The sequence below is a fragment of the Loxodonta africana genome, chromosome 25 (genome assembly GCF_030014295.1).
Source record: "Loxodonta africana isolate mLoxAfr1 chromosome 25, mLoxAfr1.hap2, whole genome shotgun sequence".
Lineage (NCBI taxonomy): Eukaryota > Metazoa > Chordata > Mammalia > Proboscidea > Elephantidae > Loxodonta > Loxodonta africana.
Genome location: NC_087366.1, coordinates 53,461,571 through 53,482,739, shown reverse-complemented (window position 1 = coordinate 53,482,739; position 21,169 = coordinate 53,461,571). Strand labels below are relative to the sequence as shown.

The following is a 21,169-nucleotide window of genomic DNA, read 5'->3' as shown; positions in this document are numbered from 1 at the left end:
TTCACATACTGTAACATTCACTCTTTCAAAGTATACAGATCAGTGGTTTTGAGCATATTCACAAAATTGTACAATCATCACTATTATCTAATTTTAGAATCTCATCACCCCAAAAGAAACTCCATACCCATCAGAGCTGCTCTCCATTTCTCCCTTCCCCCAGCCTTTGGCAACCACTACTCTACTTTCTGTCTCTAGATTTGCCTATTCTGTGGTATTTCATATAAATGGACATAACATGTGACCTTTTGTGACTGGCTTCTTTCACTTAGAATAATTAGCAGGCCCTGGTGCTACAGTGGAAACCCTGGAGGCATAGCGGTTAAGAGCTGCGGCTGCTAACCTGAAGTTCAGCCAGTTCAAGTCCACCGGGCGCTCCTTGGAAACTGTGTGTGGCAGTTCTACTCTGTCCCATAGGGTCGCTAAGTCGGAATCGACTCGATGGCAATGGTTTGGTTTTTTTGGTTTGGTGGTACAGTGGTTAAAGCAATGGACTGCTAACCAGAGCTTGGCAGTCTGAAACCACCAGTGGCTCCGAGGGAGAGTGCTGTGGCAGTCTGCCTCTGTAGAGATTTACAGCCTTGGAAACCCTGGGAGGTCCCCATGAGTGGAGACAGACTCGACAACAGTGGGTTCTTGGTTTTGGGTGGCACAGAGGTTAAGAGCTAGGGCAGCTAACCAAGAGGTCGGCAGTTCAAATCCACCAGCTGCTCCTTCGAAACCCTATGAGGCAGTTCTACTCTGTCCTATACAGTCACTGTGAGTCAGAATCAACTCACAGCAACAGGTTTGGTTTTGGGTTTTTTTTTAAATAACTTAAAAAAAAAAAAAAAAAACCCTTGCCGTGGAGTCCATTTCCTGAGTCATGGTAACCATGTGTTTCAGAGTAGAACTGTGCTCAATAGGATTTATTTATTTATTTTATTGTTGTTGTTGAGAATATACACAGCAAAACATACACCAATTCAACCATTTCTACATGTACAGTTCAGTGACATTGATTACATTCTTGTAGTCATGCAACCATTCTCACCCTCCTTTTCTGAGTTCTTCCTCCGTTATCTGCCAGGCGCTCCTTGGGAACCCTATGGGGCAATTCTACTCTATTCTTCAGGGTGTCTATGAGTTGGAATTGACTTTATGGCAACAGGTTTGGTTTTTTTAAGGAAATATGTCTGGTTTAAGTTTTTTTTTGTTTTTTCCACTTTTTTTATAACAATATTGTGTTTTAGGTAGAAGTTTACACAGAAAATTAGGTCCCCATTTAATAATTTTTATACAAATTGTTCTGTGGCATTGGTTACATTTTTCACAATGTGTCAGTGTTCTCATTGTTTCCATTCTGTTTGTTCTGTTTCCATTAATCTAGTTTCCCGGCTCCTCCTTACCTTCTCATCTTTGCTTTAGGGTAGATGTTGACAGTTGGGTCTCATATAGTTGACTGTTAAAGGGACCACAGTATTCACGGGTGATATTGTTTATTTTGTAAGCTATTATTTGGATGAAAGGCGTCCACCAGGAGTGGCTTCAGTTCCAAGTTCAAAGGGTATCTTAGGGTGAATGTCTTGGGGGTTCCTCTAGTCTCTATTGGTCCAGTAAGTCTGGTGGCCTTTTTTAGGAATTTGAGTTCTGTTCTACATTTTTCTCCCTTTCTATCCAGGACCTTCTATTGTGGCCCTAGTCAGAACAGTCGCTAGTGGTAGCTGGGTACCATTTAGTTCTTCTGGTCTCAGGGTAGATGAGGCTGTTGTTCATGTGGGCTGTTAGTCCCGTGAACTAGTTTCATTGTTGGTTTAAGTTTTGGAGATTATCTCAGGGCAATAATTTCAGGGGTTCATCCGGCCCCCATGGCTCCAGAAAGTCTAGCATCCGTGAGAATGTGAAATTCTGTTCCGCATTTCCCCCCCTTTGATTAGGGTTCTTCTATAGCATCTTTGGAAACCCTTATTATAGCATCTTTGGAAACCCTAGTGGCGTAGAGGTTAAGTGCTACGGCTGCTAACCAAAAGGTCTGCAGTTCAAGTCCACCAGGCACTCCTTGGAAACTCTGTGGGGCAGTTCTACTCTGTCCTATAGGGTCGCTATGAGTCAGAATCAACTCGACGGGTTTTGGTTTTATAGCATCTTTGATCAAAATGCCCATAATGTTATTGGCTGTAATCTTTATGGAAGCAGATCGTTAGGTTTTTCTACTGCAGAATTACTAGTGGGTTGAAACCACTGACCTCTTGGTTAGCAGCTGAACGCTTAACCACGGCACTTCCAGAGCAGTAATGTATGGGAATGCCTGTTTCCCCTACAGTCTCTGTCCCACAGAGTATGTTGTTAAATGCTTGGATGTTACCAGTGTAAGTGAGAAATGGTATCTCAGCGTAGGTTTAATCTGCATTTCTTTTATTATCAGCAGAGGAGAGCATATTTCCATAAGGTTGTGAGACATTTGCCTTTCTTTCCTGAGAGCTATGTGTTCATTTCTTCAGCCCATTTTTCTGGAGGTTGGCTAGCTGTTGTCTTCTCTATTTGTAAAGCCCTTTATATTTTAGGAATATTAACCCTTTTTCAGTAATATGTCACCAATGTTTTCCTCAGGTTATCATTGTCAAATTTATTTTGTCTTTTTTTGGAAGGGGGCTGGGCAACAGTTTTTGATTTTTAAGTAATCAAATTTACAGATCTTTTATTTGTTGTTTCTGAATTTTGAAACAAAACTGGGAAGGGTTTCCCTACTTGTAATACATAAAGAAATTATTTCATATTCTAGTACTTGTTTGTTTTCATATTGGTTCCTCATACATTTGGAATTTATTCTTGTGAACGGTGAGAAGATCCAGTTTTATAATTTTCCATATGGTTATCTGGTTATGCTAACATCACTTATTAAAAAGTCTACCCCCCCCCCACACCCTGATTTTTATTGTATTTCAAATTTCCAGTGCAGTTGGGTCTATTTCTGGGTTTTTTATTCCCTTCCATGGTCTGTCTGTACTCTTGGGCCAGTACTATCCTGTTTTAATTACAGAGCCTGCCCTCCCACGTACCTCACCTTCCATTGCTCTTCTTTTTCAGGGTTTTCCTGTTTGTTCTTGCTTGCCCTTTCTTCCAAACCGACTTTATATTCAACTTGAGGACACATCTTTCCAAAAAAAAAAACAAAAAACCCATTGCTGTCCAGTCGATTCCAACTCGTAAAGATCTTCAAATACCATCTTTTCGCCCCTGGGTGAAATGTTTCCAGCTCTTTAACTCTTAGACCGCGACTGCTAGACTATTCCTTATCCTTGTCTTTTTCCACAAGTCATGTTAAGTTAAAATGTAGGACTCAGAGCTGAACCCATTGGCATATACGTGATAGTGACGCGATGCCTTGGGACAAGGCTGTTTTTAAAAGGCCCTTAGCAAGAATGTGAGGCAGTCTGAGCATGTGCAGGGCAGAAAGGGGAAGTGTAGGGGGCATTGGCGTGGGCAGGGGAGGAAGACCTCACCTAGGCGACGGCAGACCCGTCAGAGCGGGGTCCCTCCGAAGGGCGCTGGAGAGGCTTCTCTCCTGCCTGGGTGTTTAGGGCAGGTGCCTGGGGTCTCGCCGTCCCCTGCGGCTCTGGGCGGGCACGAGTGGCCTCTCACCTTCCCCTGAGCCACTCGCACGCTCCCGCTTCTAGCTCGCTGGCCTCCTGGCTCCGGGGCCCTTTAAAGCGCCCTTGCAGATAAGCCTCCTTTGCTTGGTTTCCTCCGCCAGGCCCTTCCGCTCTTCCCCCCGCCCCGCTCTGCAGTTGGTTTCTTCCGACCCGGCCCCGCCCACTTGCGGGACCAGCCTCCGTAGCACGTCAACTTCCGCCCGGAGGCAGTGTCTGATGACGTGTTTTACGGGAGACGTCGGGCGGAAAGTGCCGGCTGCGGGGAAGCGAAGTTCAGCCTGGGTGCCCGCCCCCTGAGCCAGCCGCGGCTTTTCCGGAGGAGGAAGCCGTGAAAGAGAGGGGTCCGGTGCCGTCCCACGGGGGGCGCCTTCGCCTGCAGCTGGCCTTGCCCAATGGACTCGGTACCTGCAACTGTGCCTTCTGTCACCGCTTCCGCGGGGGACCCGGAGCTTCTGGGACCCCTGTCGGTGCTCTACGCAGCCCTCATAGCCAAGCTGCTGGAGGTGACGGGGCCTGTTCCCGGGGAGGGACCCCAGCTCTGGCAGGCGGGGGGACGAGTTCTGAGTGGAGTGGGTGACGGACTGACGGGGCGAGGGAGAAACGGGGTGTGTCAGGCCCGCGGCAGGTCGTCGCGGTCCTGTTTGGGGGACGGGTGGTAGTGTGTTTGAGGCTTCGGTCCTGGTTCATTGCGGAAGCCCTGGTGGTGTGGTGGTTAAGAGCTGCGGCTCCTTACCAAGAGCTCGGCAGTTCGAATCCGCGAGGCGCTCCTTGGAAACTCTGTGGGGTAGTTCTGCTCTGTCCTATAGGGTCGCTGTGAGTCGGAATCAACTCGTCGGCAGTGGGCTTGGGGTTTTGTTTTTTGTTTTCCCCGTACTCCTTCATTTATTATCGAGCACTTAACGGTGAACCAGACGCTATGTTAAGTTCCAGTATGCAGTCCCGGGCAAAACAAAATGAGCATCATGTCCCTACTGGTCTGTTTGCCAAGACCCCCGGTACCCTCGGGGGATGCAGCCAGTCTGATGGTTAGTTGTGTTTTTGTGGAGGGCAATGGAAAGCAGAAGAGGGCAGAAGCAGGTGTGTGTTTAATGTACTGTCTTGGAGGAAACATTTAGAATTAAGGCACTGGGTTTTATGTGAGTTAAATTCTGGCAGTCTGTCTAGAGCAGTTACCAAGAGCAGTCTGAACTTATTTAGCGTGTGTTTTTGTGTATGTAAGAGTAGAATAGAATTAAGGATAAAAATCTAGAGAGGGATTAAACGTTGTTTGTGTTATTTATCATCAGCGTTTTGGTTTTATTTGCAGCAATAAAGGTTGATTGCTTTTATGATAGTTTTCACTTTTTTTGTCTTGCGTGGTTTTTTAAGTAATAAAAAGTAGTTTATCCAAGAGAGAAGTGTGATCCCGAGGGATTCTAGCCATGTGTTAGACAGTAGGATGTGATAGGTCCTATTTAGAAGTTGAAATATATGCTTCGTTAAAGACATTCAGATTCAAAATGTTTACCGATAGTATGTCAGGCAAGAAACGTGAGGCCGCCAGTTTTCATCCTTGAACCAGTGAGATCCACTGAAGATTTTTGAGGGGGATGGTATCCAATTGAGGTTGATTTGGAATTTTTATGGATTATTATTTGTGATTGTTTTCTCATAAGTATCTTTAAGGTTTCCCACTATTTCTCATATTTGTATTTCAGCTAGTTGCTACATTGCCTGATGATGTTCGGCCTGGGCCTGATTTTTATGGACTGCCATGGAAACCTGTGCTCATCACAGCCTTCTTGGGAATTGTTTCATTTGCCATTTTCTTCTGGAGAACTGTCCTTGCCGTGAGTAGATTAAATTAATTTATAGGTACACTTTCTTCATAGGTACAAGGGTTATTATATAATCACTGGCCCTTTTATTTGTTTCTTTTTCGGTTACTAACATGAACACCAGTCAGCATTTATAATCCAAACTAACCTTGTAAAATAATCTGTTGTAATCTTTGTTGGTAGACTTCAGTGAACTAGGCAATAAGTAGCAGTTAAAAAAATTATGTATGAGATAACATATTGAAAAAGCACAAAACAGTATAGAAAATAAAATCTAATTTGTCTAAAATTGGGACTGTGGTTGAGCAGAAAGCTGTCTGAAGATACGTTTAACCCAGAGTTAACAAATATAGCCTCTCTGGTAGTACAGATGACTTGTACTTCCTTCTTTGAATTTTTTGTAGAATGTGCAAAACCAGTAAAGTTCTTGTCATTTCCTTTCTCCTCCAAATAGGCATATGTTTGTAGGCGAGTTACGTATGTGGATACGGGTACTCTCATCTGTAACATTCCGTTTGTTGTATAGTTTATAATTACAAAGTTAGGGGTATACTGTATATTTCTGTTTTTTAAAATACTTGAACATTTCAGAAACACCGTTTATTCAAAGTAACGCGTAGTCCATCGTAGAGGCATATCATAGTATAACTGTCTCTCTATTGTTGAACATTTAGGTTGTTTCTAGGTTTTTGCTCTTGTAAGAATGTTTTAATGAACAATTTTGCATATAAATCGTGTGTCTGTGTGTGCGTTTTCTTAGAACTGTTCCTAGAATTACTGCTGGGTCACAAAGTTGGGCCAGTCTACACTTTGAGTTACTGTTCGGTAATTCATATTCTCATTAGCAGGTGAAAAGCCTCCAGATTTCATGTGCGTCTCTATCTGTAAATTATTTTAATTTCTAGCTCAGTGAAAGGGTTTATTACTGACAATAAAAAAAGAAACCGTTTTACAAACCTAATATTTGTAGAGTCCTTTCTTTTGCATAACAAAACAGAATTAAACCTTGTCTTAGTTGTCTGGTGCTGCTATAACAGAAATACCACAAATGAGTGGCTTTAACAAACAAATTAATTTTTTTCACAGTTTAGGAGCCTAGAAGTCCAAATTCAGGACTCCAGCTCTAGGGGAAGATTTTTTCTCTCTCTCTCTCTCTGTCTCTCTCTCTCTTCAGCATCTATTCCTGGGCTCCTTGGTAATCTTCATGTGGCATCATGTGGCATGACATCTGTCTTCCCCCGTCTCCGCTTCCTTCTGTGTGCTTAGTCTTATTTTATATCCCAAGGTGATTGGCTTAAGACACATCTTAACGCTGATTTGGCCTCATTAACATAATAAAGAAAACCCTATTCCCAAATGGGATTACACCCACAAGTTATAGGGGTTAGGATTTACAATACATATTTTGGGGGAAAACAGTTCAATCCATTACAAACCTGATACCCTGGTTAGATTGGAGTCGTCACTAAGGCATAATTAATAAATATTCATAACCCACCTTTACTTGGTGTTAAGATTTCTGACTCCATGCAGAATAAGCTTGCTCCTATTCATATGTTATCTCTACCTTCAGAATGGCCATCTTCAGGTCTCTCAGACACATTCAGCCAGTCTTTGGACTTAACTTTTAATTGAGATACTTTTTACTGTATCAGTTCAGGAGATAATCGCACAGCAGTATATAGATGACCACCCTGATGTCTCAATTATTTAACATAATTGTGGAACATGTTATTCTGTGTGGATGAACTTTGCAGACTAAAAGCTTTCAGTTGAAGCTGAACTGTGACAAAAGCATTGGATGCCTATCTTTCTGAAATTGAGTATTCACTTTTTAATTTCTTAATTATACTAGATGTATCATTGTTAATGTGTTTTCTCTCCTTGTACAGTTGATTTTAAAATCACTTAAAAAGAAAGGGTCTTTTGCTTGGATTTCTGTCAGGAATCCTCTCACCTCATAGGGCTTCCCCTCAGATGAAGAAAAGAGGGAGACTGGAAATGGTGACCGGAAGGAGTAAAGGGGGAAAGAGTTTGTATTTCCCACTTCTGTTTTATCCATTTCAAAAACCTCAACACCTGTTTGGATTTTCACAAGGTTACGTCTGCTTTATGTCCTGACCTTTGTTCCTCAGCCTCAGCATTTGACTTTGGGAACCCTTGTCTCTACTCTCAGTTGCTCATTGCCCCTCCTCGCTTTCTTCCACTTGTTGGTTTCCATGAAATGGGGCAAAGGAAGCTTGCCTTCTCAGCAAGGCTGTGACGTTAGAGAAATGGTCCTTTCTTTCTCTGTTGGAATTCTGAATGCATTTTCCTATAACATTATTATAAATGGTGTTTGGATACTGCAATAATAATTGAGATATCATGGATGAGTAGTAGGCTGGTCTGAACATCCGATCACCATTTATAGCATTTGAAAGTGGAAATAGATTCTGGCTTACAAAGAGATTAGTAACACCTCTTTTTTTTTTTTTTTTAATGGATACTGCTTATGTTTTATTATCGTATAATTCAGTGATGTCTTTGGGGTATCCAGTTTTTGGAAGAAGTTTTTGCCCTTTTGGGACGTTGTCATTTCTGTTCTTGTTTTTGTATTTTTTTCCAGCAGTCTTCCCTTTTCTTTGAGATTTGATAACCCCATTTTTAGCAGTCAGGGAAAATCAGATGATCTAGCTTGTTAGAATTATTTCTAATTTCAGCCTTTAGCCAACTTTGAATAGGATTTCTAAGATGCTATCTGGTGAGTGGAAGAAGTGTATTTTATTACAAAGATTATGCCTTTAATTTTGTTTCCTCAGAGACTTTTTGAACATTCACTGTTTCTAGAACTCATTCTATTTAGGGTTGCCAAATAAATGATTTCAGATAAATGGTTTATCAGCGTATTTATTATAAAAATGTTAGCCATTTCTGTTATTAAAATTAAGTACTTGTTTATTAAGATTGGTGTTCATTTAACAGGCATATAAATATCTCTTAAATAAGGTAGTTTACCTTAGTGTTTTTCTCAGACTGTTATAAGAAGTATCACTGCCAATTAAATTTGAAATGCTTTTTAATCTTTTCTTTTTTAATCCTGTGGATCTATTATGCTGAACCAAACTGCTATAAATTTTCACTTGGTTAAGATTTTGACTGTTGTGTTAGGAACTATACTATTTCTACTGTAATGTTTTAAAATCAAATTTAATTTTATTTTTTTTCTCTTCCAGGTAAAGAGTAGAGTATATCAAGGTAAATTTTAGGTCTATTTTGTTACTTGTATAATTTTTTCCTTCTTGATGTTTGATAAGGATTTTCTTTACGCTGGAAGTAGATACAGTGACTCCTGATGTTTGATTGGCTTATTAACTCCTGAAAGTGTGGCTGTTCCTTGCTAGCTTGGATGACAGAGTAGATGGTGGTGCTACCAGCTGAGATAGGAGATGAGACGGGAGCAAATTGTGGGAGTAGAGAGATGATTAGTTTCATTTTGGACAGATTGAGGGACCTGGGGGCAATTTGGGTAGAGGGGTCTAGGAGACAGTTGATTGTATGAGTTTGAGGGCTGGAGGATGAGCGGGGTCTGTGAGACCTGGCTCTAGGGAGTAAGTAAAGATTAAGGAAACACTCTGTGCCAGGCAGAAAGCGTATGACCTAGTGGAAGGTGCAGATACTGTCTTTAAAAAACCCAAAAACCGTTGCCGTTGAGTTGAATCCATTCCCTGGCAGCCCCGGGGGTGTCAGAGCAGAAGTGTGCTCCACAGAGTTTTCAGTGGTTGATTTTTGGACATAGGGCACCAGGCCTTTCTTCTGAGGCACCTGCGAGTGGATCCAAACCTCCAGCCTTTCAGCTAACAGCCAAACGCATTTAAACAAAATGTTAGGAAGACTTAAGAGGCGGAGGAAGCCGTTAATTCCAGGGGAGAATGAGTGAAAATAATCAGGATGCAAAATGAGGATGGTAAATGCTGTATGTACTTCATAGAACGTGATGATTAGGTGAGATTGTCTGTTAGGGGTCTGCTTGGCTGCCCAGCATGAAATAGGTGCCCCCAGTACTGGTTTTTATTGTAGTGATAGTAACGGAAATAGTGAAAAGCTTGCCCTGGGTGAGGAGTGGAGCTGTAACATTGGGTAACATAGAAGATGAGTTTAGGTATTGGGGTTAGGTGAAAAGATTAAATGTCTTAGAGGAGTTTGGAATTCTGGGCACCGTTTTAGGTGCTTTCCATATGTGTCTACATATAAGATTGATATATTTTTTGTATAGTAGTTATATGTAAGATAGGTAGTAACAATCCCTTCTAGATTTAAAAAAAAAAAAATTGAGGTGTAGAGAGATTGCTTGTTGTCCAAAATGGAGAAGCCAAGATTTGAACCCAGGTGTGTATAATTCCAAAGTCCTTTTCTGACACCACCACCTTAGTTCTCTTGAAATTGAATCTGTCGGGGAGTAGAAAGACATTGTTTGCCTCTGAGTAGGATGGTTAAATTCCATTTCAGAAGGATGTAGCTTGAAGTAGGGAGACCCTGGAAGGAGTGAGGTTGTTCTGAAGTGATTGCAGTTATCTAAGCGAGGTGGGAATGATTATGGGAACCTGGAGAATGGTGTGAATTGGGAGTAAACATGAGGAGAATCCTGAAAGTTCTCAGGCCCAGGTGACAAGGAGGAGGAAATGACTGCTGATTAAAAGACGAGATGAGTGAATGAGTGAGTAAGGAGGAGAAGGAGGGAGAAGAGTCTGTCAAGGGGCATGGGTAAGAAAAATCTGAGCATGGAGAAGTTTGGTTTGGAGTGTTAAAATAAGATTTCCGTGGAAATGTCCATAAGCAGCAGTGAGAAGTGTTGAATTTAAATGTAGGTGAAGAGCAGCGCTAGAGGGCAGATGTGGGTACCTGGGAGAGGGATGGGAGAGGAGATGGAGGTAACTGAGCAGCACATGATTGGTGCCTGCTGTATTCTAAAGTTTTAGGGGAAGATGGGCATGTCATATGAATAGTAATGATCAATATTAAGGAGCCCTGGTGGCGCAGTGGTTAAGAGCTTAGCTGCTAACTGAAAGATCGGCAGTTCGAATCCACCAGCCGCTCCTTGGGAACCCTATGGGGCAGTTGTACTCTGTCCTCTACAGGGTCGCTATGAGTCCGAATTGACTTGATGGCAACAGGTAATCAATACTAAATGCTATAAAGCTACCAAAACATTTGGCTTCTACTCACACTGCCACAAATTTGGTCACTGTGAGTCACAATTGACTTGGTGGCAACTGGTCAAGCTAGTTTGACCTCACCGTGACCTTGATAAATTCATTGTGACCTTGATAAATTCATTGTGCAGACAACAACCGGTGTGGTAATATGTAAAAGCAGGGACAGTGTTTGCCAGACTGATTGCTTTCTACTTTCTCTGTTCTTAAGGCTCGCAGCTTTTAGTGTAAGGTCTTCTCTTGCGTCATTGGTATTCCGATAATCAGAGTTATTATAAATATTATATACCGAGATTGAAAGACTTGTGAAAATTCATTTACACAAAAATTTACTTAAGCCCTACTCCTTGCTGCTTGTTAAGTGTTGGAACTTTTACACTTTGATAGGGAAAAATTGTGTAAGCTGATTGGAGGGTGATGTAATGCACATTTATTATATGTGAGCAGTGCTCCTGAGCTCATGGTTTAATCAAGACGTTATTTAAGTAAATAACTTGAAGACTAGAAATATAAATCAATATGCTTGTATTTCTGTTTCCCCTTTGCAAATGACATAGCCACCTACTCCTCACTTACCGACTATCTCATTACCCGACATTTCACATTTCTCATAGTAAAAAATCTACCGTCCAACCAGTTTGTGTATTAACGAGGCGGCGGGCATGGCGGCAATAGCTGCAGAGTGTCACCTCCCTAGAGAAGGGTCTCTGGGGAGCTGGGCTGTGCTGCCCTGTGCCCTCCTCTCCCTCCTGCTGGCGGGGGGCACTGTGTCCTGCTGCCGTGAAGGGCTGGCCTTCTCTGTGGCCACAGTCTTGAGGCAGAGGTGCAGGCGGCACCAAGCCAGCAGGCACCAGTTCTGAAGTCTCAGCTCCTATGTGACCTGAGGGCCTGCAGCTCAGAATTGCTGTGGGGTGAGAAAGGAAGAAAGAAAGAGGCATTGGAGAGGGCATTTGGAAGAAATGCGTGCAAGCTTAATGACATCCCAAAGCGAGCCCAACTGGTCCAGGTGTGCCGCCAGGCTCCCAGTGCCCTCAGCCCTCTTAGGAAGCCACTCCGGGGGGATGGTGAGCAGGGCTTTCAAGGGTGGGAGTGGAGCTCTGGAAGCGGCTCCGTGAGGGCAGCTCTGACCCGGCACAGGAGGAGGTGAAGCGGTTAAACCTTGGGCCTCCAGTCACACAGCCAACCCGGCTTTATCTAGCTTTTTCTCCTCCAAGCCTCCTTCTCCGCAGAGGAATAATTCATGCCTGGAGTCATCACAGTGATGAGCACGTCAGCAAATCTTAGCTCTTCTTATTTCCATGGTCTTTCAAAATAAAAAATTGGACGAATGGATGGTCTGAAAACAGAAAAAGAAATCCTCCATTTTTGCATGGTGACCTTTGGTACCTAACCGTGTCGATAAGTGAAGAGCGGGTGTATTTAAAGTGATTCCATTTTCTATGAGGAAAGGTGCTTAGTGAAGGGAAGGATATTCAGCTATAACATTTTACTGTACTTTCCCGTTTTTGAAAAAAATTTAAATTGGAATCTCATTGAAACAAGAGTTCTTATTATATTTTGCTTAAATTTTAGTATCTCGGCACCTTTATTGCCATTGACCCCAGATTGTTTTTTAAAGGCACAAGAGTTATCCGCAGAAGCTCTTTACCTGCCTGGTGCCCAGTCACGTACCTTTGCTGCTGATGCGTCGGGCAGTTCACCTTTGCTTCGTGATCATAACGCTCTTATGGTTCCCCCCTTTTTAGTTTCTGAACAAGAAATTTCTGAGAAGTTGAAGAATATCATGAAAGAAAACGCAGAACTTCTAGAAAAATTGTCAAATTATGAACAGAAGGTATAATTATTCTTCCAGTTTTTTTTTTTTTAAGTAGTTCCAACTTGAATTACTTCCACCTGCCTTGCATGTTTAAGTTACCGTGGTATTTTTAAATCATATTTTCTAATTCCGTTATTTTCTATGAACTCTCTGAAGCAGTCATCATGTGTGTAAAGCACTGCTTTCTTCTGTAAGGGATCACCTACTGGAAGATAAGTTTGGATAGCACCGTAATTCATATTTCTGAATTCTGAGTGCTTTATTTTATGTTTGTATAGATCAAGGAATCAAGGAAACATGTTCAAGAAACGAAGAAACAAAATATGATTCTCTCTGATGAAGCAATAAAATTTAAGGTAAACGTCTCTTCTCTCCTCAGGATTACATTCTAAAAACAAAAGTAAACATAATGAGTAATTATTCATCTTAATGTCGTCATTTGTAGGATAAAATCAAGGAACTTGAAGAAAATAACGAAGTCCTGGATGATAAAGCTAAAAGTCTGCGTGTTATGTTAGAATCTGAGAGAGAACAGAATGTCAAGAATCAGGACTTGGTAAGAGTTTTGCTAAGTCTTCCTGTAATTTGACACTTGCACTATTTTGCACATGAGGTGAGTTGAACTCTGCTTTTTCCCATGCTGCTAACTGAAGCGATAGTGGGAGTCAAGGAAGTTGAACCTACTCTTGTGCATTTCTTTTGGTATTTAAAATACTAATACCACGGCTTCTTATTTTTATGGGCCTGGAAAGTAATTTTTTTTCTCAACACTGGGTACTTTTCATGTTGCTTGACTCTGCTGTCAGAAACATGTAGAGCAACTAAGAAACTACAGCCCAACAAGACAGTCCTACCATTTTGTTTTCTCTGCATAGTTCTTTTTTGAAATAAATTCTTTTTAGAATAGTTTTAGAATTACATAAAAGTTGGAAAGATCATTCAGAGAGTTCCTATATATTTCTCACCCAGTTAAGCTTAGTTGCCTGGCCCAGGTATTGTTTGCCAGATTTCTCCACTGTAAAGTTACCTGTTTTCCTCCTTTGAATACAGCTATCTTTGGAAGGAAGTTCCTGCGTGCAGCCTGCACTTAGAGCAAACAGTTAGTTGCTACCTCCTTGAGGAGACAGTGTCATCATAAATTAGATGGCGTTCTCCTGTATGGAAGAGTTGCCTCTTCTTCCCTAAGTCCTACCGTTTTTTAATTCAGACTAAAGAATTTTCAAAGTGACCTTGGGGATTTTTTTTTCTGCCATTAGGAAAAACCATAGATTTGAACTGGTTTTTTTTTTTTTTTTTTTGGTACGTTTTTCTGTTTTTGTTGCTTCCACCTTTTTGTGTGGTCAACTACCGTGTTATCTTTTCCCCAGGAAGCTGTAGATGCCATGGACTAGTTACGCCTTCAGTTACTTCCCTCTTTCCTTCTCTTCTTACATCCTCAACTTTCCCCTTAGGCTAAAACTGGGTCAGCTGCTTTTACCCGAACCACAGGAGATGCCTCTGGGATGTGTTTGTCAATGCTTTCTTATTTTTGGCATACATCCCAGTGTTTCTACTGAAATCCTAGTAAATGTTCTGTATTCTGTTTCTACACGACAGATATTGGAAAACAAGAAATCTATAGAGAAGCTGAAGGATGTTATTTCAATGAACGCTTCAGAATTCTCAGAGGTAAAGTGCCTACAATTTCTGAAAGACCTTCATAGTATTATATCTTAGTTTTGTTGAGGAGGAAACATTTGTTGTGTGTTAGATTATTTTAAAAAATAAAAATTACATGATGTCTGGTTGAGAAAGTATAATTTTTTTAATTTTTCTTGGGAATTCATTAATAGAAGTGTTTTGCATTAGGTTCAAATTGCCCTTAATGAAGCTAAACTCAGTGAAGAAAAGGTGAAGTCTGAATGCCATCGGGTTCAGGAAGAAAATGCTAAGCTTACAAAGAAGAAGGAGCAGGTAACGAAAACTTAATACCGTAGATTATGTAAACTGGAGAACTGAATATTATCACTATTTGAGTATCTTTTCTCAGGTCGGTTTTTAAGGTAACAAAATACGAATGCAGGATTCTGTTCTCAGATCTGCAGAGTTTAAACTCTGAGTGTGTGTGTGTCTGTTCTGCATCCCTTCTGGGTTTCCTGTCCTTCTGCACAATTTCTCGTAGCTGTCAGAGTGCTTCATCTTCATCACGTCAAACACCAACCAGTTATTAATTCAGGTAGCCTCAAGGGTGATGGATCGACTTTTTAGACCAAAGAATTATGTAATTTATAGCCCGTTTGGGGCAGTTATTGTTTCATCGATCAAGGGACGATGATATAATCTGGAGTTCTGAGCTTGGAAGACAGATGGGCCCTTCTGTTCATACTGAAAGTAACTTATTTGAATTGGCTGCAGAAGGGTTTTTTGAAGGATGCAATAAACTGGGTCAACTTCCTTGAAAGCTCTCCTGTTCTCACTGCAGCTCTGAGAATTGGGACCACGCTCCCCTGTCCCTTTAACCAAGGTGACGTAGCGACACCTTAGCCCAGAGTGACAGGCCAAGGAAGGGCGTGGCTGCTTACCTCCCTTCCGCATTCACATGGTCCTGATGTCCCCGGTGCCAAAGCCCTGACCTTTGATAATCTACATATTTTAACTTTTCAGTTGCAGCAGGAAATCAAAGACTGGAGTAAATTACATGCTGAGCTCAGTGAGCAAATCAGATCGTTCCAGAAGTCTCAGAAAGATTTGGAAATAGCTCTTACTCACAAGGATGATAATATTGATGTAAGTTCATTCTCATTTTAAATTTAAACAGTTGTAAATTTATCTGCTTAATTCAAATGGAGAGGCTCTTTTTGATACCTTCTTGCTTCTTCTCTAGGCTTTGACTAATTGCATTACACAGTTGAATCGGTTAGATTGTGAATCTCAATCTGAGGATAAAAATAAAGGAGGAAGTGGGTCAGACGAATTAGCAAATGGGGAAATGGGAGGTAAGATCATTCTCAGGGAAGTTGGATTCCTTTTTACCTTTAAGTCTTTAAGTCACTGATGCTACTTTTCATTGGTTGAATTCCTGTTTACATGTTAAGAGTTGTAGAGGCATATCCCTGGGTGTGTATATACACACACATACACGCACACACACACTACAGCACCCCCCACCATGTCCATTGGGTAAAGGTGGGTTGCTTGGGGTTAGCAATGAGCATGCAAAGAACACTGACTTCTCTTTCCATTCCGCTGAGAATTAGATACGTGTGCCGGGACTGGAGCAGCATCAGTTGTGTCTTACCTGCCTAAGTGGTAAACGCTGTAGAGTTAGGGTACAGTAGGAGAAACGGAGGAGCCCTGGTGGTGCAGTGGTTCAGTGCTTGGCTGCTAACCAAGAGGTCGGCGATTCGAACCCACCAGCCAGTCCGCAGGATAAAGGGGTGGCAGTCTGCTTCCGTAAGGATTTACAGCCTTGGAAACCTCATGGGGCAGTTCTACTCTGTCCTGTAGGGTTGCTATGAATCAGAATTGATTTGATGGCAACATATTTGAGGAGGAAAAACTTGATTCTCAACTTCATGGAGATGACATTTGATTTTAATGTTTGTCACTTCTAGCTTACCATCTGTTGCTGAGTTTTGAGGTGGTAGAAGCCATAAACCGACTAGCCCCATGAAAGTAGAGGTTGACAGGTAGCAGTGTTCACTGAGGAAGGAACTGTTTATAGACACTTTTCCAAGTTGGCTATTGCTTACATAGTGAGCGTTTTGAACCACACTTGGTAGCAGATTCAGGAGGAGAACAGAGGAGTGCATCTTTCTGAATAAGACAGTTGCCCAGGTGGAGGCAGACCTGGAAGAGAAGAAAGAGCTTTATCTCATGTATCTCTTCTTGCTTCAGAGTGGCACAGATAACACATATCTCTTCTTGCTTCAGAGTGGCACAGATAACATGTATCTCTTCTTGCTTCAGAGCGGCACAGATAACATGTGTCTCTTCTTGCTTCAGAGCGTCACAGATAACATGTATCTCTTCTTGCTTCAGAGCGGCACAGATAACATGTGTCTCTCCTTGCTTCAGAGTGGCACGGATAGCATGTGTCTCTTCTTGCTTCAGAGTGGCACAGATAACACGTATCTCTTGCTTCAGAGTGGCATGGATGGCATGTATCTCTTCTTGCTTCAGAGTGGCACGGATGGCATGTATCTCTTCTTCAGAGTGGCACAGATAACACGTATCTCTTCTTCAGAGTGGCACAGATAACATGTATCTCTTCTTGCTTCAGAGTGGCACGGGTGGCATGTATCTCTTCTTGCTTCAGAGTGGCACGGATAACACGTATCTCTTCTTGCTTCAGAGTGGCACAGGTGGCATGTATCTCTTCTTGCTTCAGAGTGGCACGGATGGCATTTTTATTGCACAAACTGAAAATTTACTTTTGGAATCTACATTGGCAGTTCTCTCAAGTCAGTTAGACTGCTCAGTCCTGTTGGTTAACCTGCTTTTTCTTTGAAAGTTTGAACATAACGAGATAATTGTTTAGTTTTGGGGGGATAAAGAAAATATGGAATTAAAAAGAATGGGGTGGAAAAAGCAATTAAAGCCCTTTGTTTTTTAGGTGACCGGAGTGAGAAGATGAAAAATCAAATTAGACAGATGATGGATGTCTCTCGGGTATAATCTTTTTTATAGAGCACCATAAGTCCCTGTGAGTTCTGACCATGACACACTTTTAAGACTACTTCTCTCTTCTGCAATTTTTAGACAAAAACTGCCATATCAGTAGTTGAAGAGGATCTAAAACTTTTGCAGTTGAAGCTGAGAGCCTCAATGTCCACTAAATGTAACCTGGAAGGTAGGTTGCTTCTTGAGAAGGAATTGCCACGTGTTGGAAATGTTTTTGCATTGGAAAGATAAACAGTGGCTTCCTGCTTTCGTCCTTCTCTCCCCGCTCAGCACCACCCCCCCACCAAGTTCTCAAGTCCACGTGCACACATGGAGTTCAAATGTTTTACCTTTTACAGACCAAATAAAGAAGTTAGAAGAGGACCGGGATTCACTACAGTCAACCAGAGCTGAACTGGAAGATGAATGCAAAACCCTGAAGCAGAAAGTGGAGATTCTGAATGAACTCTATCAGCAGAAAGAGATGGCTCTGCAAAAGTAAGGTCTTCGTCTCCTTACTGTTGAAAACAACGTTGTATGACTTAATGTGAGCACTGTATAGGACATTTTTATCTTTTTTTAGAAAAGGTGATTTACAATTTTTTTCCCATTTATACTTAGTGTAGAATTGTCTTTTTTCCTTTCTACCTCACTTTCTTTAGTTTGCATTTTTCTTGCCATTCTAACTAGTTGTCAGAAATGTTTGCCTGTAATTTATTTGATGGGGGTGGTCTGCAGGCACTAACAGTCACTGATACAGAAGTACTTCTTTTTTAAAGATCCGTACCCTTCCTCTCAGGGGCTCCGGGGGCACAACAGTTAAAAACTTGGCTGTGAAACAAAAGGTTGGCAACTGGAGCTCACTTAGCCACCCTTGGGGAGCTTTACGAGTATGGCCAAGAAGACCCTGCGGAGCGGAGCACAGTTCTACTGTCACATGGTGTCACTGAGTCAGAATTGGCGTGACAGCGCCCAGTGACAGCAGCCACCCTTTCTACGGCTCTGCCATTTAGTGCACTTTCCTTTCTTTGTGATGAGTTACTTCGCTCTGATTTGTCTGCCGTTTGTTCTGGTGGCTGTCAATGTGGCTGTTAAAAGTCCTGAGTGATGTGTATGACGTGTTTCAGTAGAATAAAAAACTAGTGAAGGAATCTTTAGTTATTGAAAGTTTCATAAGTTTTGAAGTTAACACAGTCGAATATTCAGACTAAACGTCACATAATACAGTCATTGCAAGAATGCTGGGAGTCTTTCTGTCTCTGGAATTGTTCGGATATTTTTCGTTATTCTGCTTTTCTCATTTAAGATTGACAGTTACAGGTCGCTTTACTCTTCCTGGAATTTCTTCCGTCTTCCATTTGTGATCGCTTTCATTCTACTTGAATAACAGCATGCATTCTGCTCTTTAGTGACAGACTGGATCAGTTTATCTCTGTATGAAAATGTCTTTATTTTGACTTCGTTTTTAAAGGATCTTTCTGCTAGCTGTAGAATTTTGGCACTTACCTGATTTCAGCATTTTAAAGGTAACCAATTGCCTTTTGGTTTTAAAGTGTCTTTGAGGAATCCAATATAATTTTATTTTCTCTTTTTTGAATATCTCACCTACCCTTGCTGCCTTTATTCATTGATCTTTTTGGTTTTTCAGCAGTTTTATTGGGAGGTACCTAGGTGTAGGCTTTGGGGTTTTTCCCCCTTCTCGCTCTCTCATCTTTGTCTTTACATTCTTGTTGCTTGGATCATCACTACCTTCTGAATTTCTGAGTTACTGTCTTCATATAGGGATTCTGCCTTCTCTGCTCTCCCGAAATTCTGGTTAAACACGTTAGACCTTTTTTACCATTTCTCTTATGTCCCCTACATGCTTACCTGAATTTGCTTCATTTTGGATGTTTTTTCTAACCTATCTTCCAGTGTACTAAAGCTCTTCAGTTGTCAAATCTGCTGGTAAAGTTATTCATTGATTTCTTAATTTTAGTTACGGTATGTTTCAGGCCTGGTGGCATAGTGGTTAAGAGCTTGCTGCTAACTACAAGAGCGGCAGTTCAAATCCACCAGCTGCGTCTTGAAAACCCAATGGGGCAGCTCTGCCCTGTCCTGTAGAGTTGCTATGAGTCAGAATTGACTTGACGGCAATAGGCTTGGTATTTTTTCTTCTTTTGGTATATGTTTCAGTTACTATGTGTTTGAGTTTTATAATTCTAGTCCGCTCCTGAAATTCATGATCTTGACCTTCTTGAATATATTAAAAAAAAAAAAAAAAAAAAAAAAAACGGTTATTTTAAAGTCTGTGTGGAGGCGGATGCTACGATGTGGATCCTTTATGGGACCACTTCTTTTGTCACTGTGATTTCGATCACAGTGTTGTGTCTCGTTGAGTGCCTGGTCAGTTTTGACTGAGTGCTGAACGCTGTATCTGGTAATTAATTACAGAGGATATTTGAGGCCTAGGATGGTGTAGTCTTTCTGCAGAAAAGATTTGAGTGTACTTTTAGCATCACTTTAATCTAGTTACCAATGAAGGTCACCCAAAAATGGCCTAGTCCTTTTAAAGGACACTATCTTGCCCGTTCAGTGCTCCAAGTGTGCAATTCTTTCTAGTCCCAACCTTATAAAAATGATGCCAACTGTAAAAATGGCAGCATGGAGGAATCTGACCTCCTCTGACTTCACCAGAGGGAGTGAGAGTCAAGATCAACAGCACCAGCTCCTGTCTGGAGGCAAGATGAGAAGGCAGAAGGGGACAGAAGCCGGTTGAATGGACATGGGGAATCCAGGGTGGAAAGGAGGAGCGTGCTGTCACGTTATAGGGAGAGCAACTAGGGTCACATAACAATGTGTGTGTAAATTTTTGTATGAGAAACTAACTTAAACTGTAAACTTAAAGCCGCTTTCCTTAATCAAGATTTCATCAAAACGGATAGTAGGAGTTCCGTATCCAAAGTGTGGAAATGTCCCATGGTTAGTTGTACAGTTAGAAGACGTGTTCTAAGAGGCTGTCTTTTTGACTGACTGTCTTTATCATGATACCAGTCTCGGGCTGAGAAACAGTCTTTTCGTGGTAGAAATAATAGAAGCAACTACAGGTGTTTCCACAGTAGACCAAAGAGAAATAAGTATCACCTCTTTATCCTGATAGGCTTAGTTGCATCAGGTTGATCAGTTCTGGCTTTCCACATTGAAATAAAATCAGCGCCCATCGTCTCAAGCACAAGTGACTTGCCCATGGACACAGTGCTATTTATGTTTGTGCGTCTCATGAGTGAGTGAGTAGAGAATTATGAGGGTTTAGCACATGCAAGTGACTTGCCAGCAGGCCTGAGTTTGATTTTTATCCCTAAATGGCGAGTTTGAATTCCTTCTGTGGCCTTGTTTGTACGCCCGTGCACTTAGAGAAGGATGGGAAGTGACATTGGAATAGAGGCACTCAGAGTGTCGGCAGAAAAAAACACTTTCCCTCAATGACTGGTTTTATATCGTTCACTTCTTGCTCATCGTAGGAAGCTGAGTCAAGAAGAATATGAGCGGCAAGAAAAGGAGCAGCGGCTGTCAGCTGCAGATGAAAAAGCACTTCTGGCTGCAGAGGAAGTAAAAACTTACAGGTGAGTTCAGCTTCTAAAGAGGATGGCAGTGGCTAGTGAAACTACCGTTGGCTTTCTTTAAAACCGTTTCTACGTACACAACTGGTCGAAGAACGTGAATATATCCAACTCGTGCAAGAGAAGAAAAGATATTTCAAGTTAACAAATGAAAAGGTGTTAACAAAGATTTGCTTACGCCAATGCTAGCCAGACCATCAGGGAACTTGGCTCATGCACAGAGTTCCGGGTGATTTCGTGTATTGGGATCATTCTTTAGGAAGACCATGTATCGAAAGCTGTAAAAATGATCATGCCATTTGATAGACCCAGTAGTCATAGCTCTGGAAAGTTTTCTGTGGGTATAACTAAAAGAAGAAGAAAACTTTATGAAGGAAGGCTCACATTAGGGTTATTTAAGAACAGACCGAAGACCAGTTAAGGAATTTATAATGCATCAACTCAGAGTCCTCAGCCATTAAATAATAAGGGA

The 21,169-nt window shown here is 41.6% G+C and overlaps 1 protein-coding gene across 5 annotated transcripts in view; it reads left to right on the top strand.

Annotated features, from left to right (window-relative positions):
* MIA3 (MIA SH3 domain ER export factor 3) overlaps positions 1–21,169 on the top strand; it is a 62,089-nt gene that overhangs the window by 34,392 nt on the left and 6,528 nt on the right. For 3 of the 5 annotated variants that reach the window (XM_064276876.1, XM_064276875.1, XM_064276874.1), the window contains exons 7-19: positions 5,330–5,461; positions 8,665–8,686; positions 12,387–12,475; positions 12,736–12,813; positions 12,903–13,013; positions 14,054–14,125; positions 14,306–14,410; positions 15,101–15,223; positions 15,321–15,432; positions 17,052–17,107; positions 17,198–17,288; positions 17,458–17,596; positions 20,599–20,700. In XM_064276876.1, the coding sequence (XP_064132946.1) occupies positions 5,330–5,461; positions 8,665–8,686; positions 12,387–12,475; positions 12,736–12,813; positions 12,903–13,013; positions 14,054–14,125; positions 14,306–14,410; positions 15,101–15,223; positions 15,321–15,432; positions 17,052–17,107; positions 17,198–17,288; positions 17,458–17,596; positions 20,599–20,700 (1,232 nt within the window). Of the gene's footprint in view, positions 1–3,910; positions 4,136–5,329; positions 5,462–8,664; positions 8,687–12,386; positions 12,476–12,735; positions 12,814–12,902; positions 13,014–14,053; positions 14,126–14,305; positions 14,411–15,100; positions 15,224–15,320; positions 15,433–17,051; positions 17,108–17,197; positions 17,289–17,457; positions 17,597–20,598; positions 20,701–21,169 lie in introns of those variants that run through there. The other 2 variants (XM_010591086.3, XM_023549370.2) reach the window with 1 other exon arrangement.